We start from the raw sequence: 3,244 nt of genomic DNA, 5'->3' as shown, positions 1-3,244 counted from the left end.
CTGTTGATAATTCCGTTTTATATGAATTCCATGTTGTACGAGTCACTTAGATTTTACAAATATGTGAGCCGTTCACAGCCCGGCACACGTATTTGTAAAATCTAAGTGACTCGTACAACATGGAATTCATATAAAATGGAATTATCAATAGTGTTATAGGGGGACAACTTGTTATTTTATCCCCATCTTTTGTATATACTACACATGTAATGTTACTGTAGCCTCTAATGTTAATGATCTGTAATAATGCCAATATGTTCTTGTCTGCACCTGGTTATATGTCTATGGCACCAGGTATGTACTGTAACTCAGTATTTTATTAATAAAATGAATCTGAATCTGTACTTTTTTAAATTTTCTTATAATTGTTGAAAATGAAAGAAAACTATTTTAAATTATTTCAGTTATTAAATTGGAAATGTTATATATTAAGCTAGCACTTTATTTATAGTTATTTAACACCACCAGGATCTCAAGGATTTGCTCCACATTATGATGACATTGAAGCATTTATTCTTCAATTGGAAGGAAAGAAAGAATGGAAACTCTATAATCCAAGGTTAATTGATATTTTATATTTAATAAATACTTTTAATTTAAATAATTTTTTATTATAAAATTTAATGGCATATATAATTTCTCTTTAATCATTTATATGATATTAAGTTTACAATTTAAATCATGAGAGTCATATTTAATTTAAACTTGAATTAAATATTCTGATATATGTACTGTACATGGAGTTTTAAAAATTTGAATTTTTATTTTTCATTCTATTTTCTTTTTGTTTTTTGTTTTGAAATTTATATGTCATAAGCAATTTGTTTGTCAAAAGATTTAAAATAATTGCCAGATTAGATCAGAGTATATTACTACTACTATTAATAGTAGTAGTAGTAGTAGCTGTGGTAGCAGTAATATAGCCTGATCTAATCTTGAAATTGTTTGGCTTTAATATAACTACCAGGCTTATAGATGTTCATATTTTGAGTTTTATCACTTATAATTAACTAAATACTGTCAGTATATATAGTTAAACAGACTTTATTTATTTTATGATAAATCAAGAGTTTTTATATAAATTTAATTTCAGTATTTAGTTAAACAGACTTTATTTATTTTATGATAAATCAAGAGTTTTTATATAAATTTAATTTATATTTTAATTATTTTATTTTTAGAAATGCTAATGAAACTCTTCCAAGATATTCCAGTGGTAGGTGTTAATTAAAATGTAATTAAATTAATTTGCTTTAGGTGAATTTCCTTAAATAATGAAAAGAACAATGTAAATTCAGTAATTTTATTAAAAATTATGTCAAAATCTGTCATTTAATTTTAATCTGGTTTTATTGATGATTGCAGTTTATGTATAATAAATTTTGTAATTGTATTATTGTTTAATCATATTTCTACAGTATTAATTATAGCATTATGATTAAATGGAACAAAACACATATCTGTGGTATAATTATTATTTTTAATACCATGTGAGGTATTTAAATTTTTTTGATAGGATTAGTTATTGACCAGTTTTCAGATTAAATATTTAAATTTCTTTTTAGTTTTTATTATTAATATTTTGTTTCCGACAAACAAATAATTGCATAGTTTAAATCTTAATGTTTAACTTACTTGTAATTTGAAAAATATAAAAATAAGAGAAATAATTTAAGTTTGAATTGCAAATTCAACTTTAAAAACTGAATAAAAATAAAAGTCATAAAATGAAAGCAAAATTAATGTTCTTTAGCAGCTTGAGTTGTGATTTTAAGCATGAATGTAAAAAATAAAACCACGATTAAAGTTGCTTTCTGTATGTACATTTATATACTGTTGATAGTTATAATTTGATTAAGCTTGATTTTTACTTGAATTGACTGTAATAACCTTTTTAGTATTGTCATTATAAATAAATTTACAATGAACATCTAGCAATATTTACAAAAGGATTCAATAATAATATAATTACAATTAATCTATATTCTTTATATTTTAACTAGCTTTTGCCCGCGGCTTCGCTCGCGTTAAGAAGTATTATTATTAATTAGGTATAGTTTTTGCGGCTTTATTTTTGTTTAGCGTGTGTAAAAAATTATGGCCTACAAAACTTCTTTGTACACNGGCGGCAAGCATAAGGAGCATTTCTCCATACCTGGCCAATGCAAGGATTGCCTCTTTTGTTCCTAACAAGTGCAGGGATTGCTTCTTTCTTTCTGGCTCTGCCTCAATTCTATTGTGATATGACAAAGTTACGCAATGTCCTAGTTTAATTTTATTAATTTATTTGTTAATTCATAATTTAAATATTATATATGTATTTTGTTTGTTTTTCTAAGAGAAGAGTGTGTTATTCTGAAAACATTGATATTACGCAATATGTTGATGGAAAACGAGAGACATTGAATCCAGTTGGCCGCGCTTATTCATCAGTTGTATGGAATTACTATAAGGTTAGTAGTTAAAATAATTTTATGTATATTTTTATATTTAAGTAAATTTATTTTAATGAAAGATGTCTGTCATTTACAGTTTATCTATATCTATTATGGATTAGAATTGATTTTCTTCCAAATGAAAATTTATTGAAAATGTTTTGTTAATTTTTAAAATACAATTTAAAATTAAGTGTATTATAAATAAAACCAACTTATAACAAAAAGAATCAAATTATTGTTTTACTTGAGTATAGTATATTTTATCAAATAATATGTTAAAAAGAAGTAAATAGCAAAATAAGTTACAGAAATGCTTATATTCTTTTATTACAAATACATAGGGGAAAAGTTATTGATAGAACTGATAAGTGAACTGTGCTAGTATATAGTGCAGACAAGTCAAAGGACATAGTTATACTAGTACGATCTTCATACAATGAGCTATTAATGGAGTACATCAAGATGACACAGTGCATGAAAGCCCATCTGCAGTTGCTTCACCTACAATCAAGAGTTAATTAATATTCATTTAAGTAAAAATAAAGTACAGTAGAGCGTCGATTTTCCAAAAGTCAATCATCCGAAAGAATTCCAGTCGGCAAATTTAAATTTTCGCCAGTGCTGTGGCGCTTCAATCTTTGGCTATGTCTTGGGCTACTCAAATATTTTACATTTTTGATACTAAATTAACATCTGAAGTATAATTTTTTATTATTTTTATATTTTTCAATATATTTATTTTGTTTGTACAAAATAAAAAAATAATTTTTAACGATACAATAGTCTTTGTTAGGCTTAACATCGAC

The 3,244-nt window shown here is 24.9% G+C and overlaps 1 protein-coding gene across 1 annotated transcript in view; it reads left to right on the top strand.

Moving 5' to 3' along the window:
* LOC111628258 (ribosomal oxygenase 1-like) overlaps positions 1-3,244 on the top strand; it is a 37,457-nt gene that overhangs the window by 14,744 nt on the left and 19,469 nt on the right. The window contains exons 2-3 of the mRNA XM_023372009.1: positions 452-559; positions 1,182-1,216. Of these exons, the coding sequence (XP_023227777.1) occupies positions 452-559; positions 1,182-1,216 (143 nt within the window). The remainder of the gene's footprint in view (positions 1-451; positions 560-1,181; positions 1,217-3,244) is intronic.

The sequence above is a fragment of the Centruroides sculpturatus genome, unplaced genomic scaffold (genome assembly GCF_000671375.1).
Source record: "Centruroides sculpturatus isolate CEXI.00-Female unplaced genomic scaffold, Cexi_2.0 scaffold512, whole genome shotgun sequence".
Lineage (NCBI taxonomy): Eukaryota > Metazoa > Arthropoda > Arachnida > Scorpiones > Buthidae > Centruroides > Centruroides sculpturatus.
This window is presented reverse-complemented; position numbering and strand designations above follow the sequence as displayed.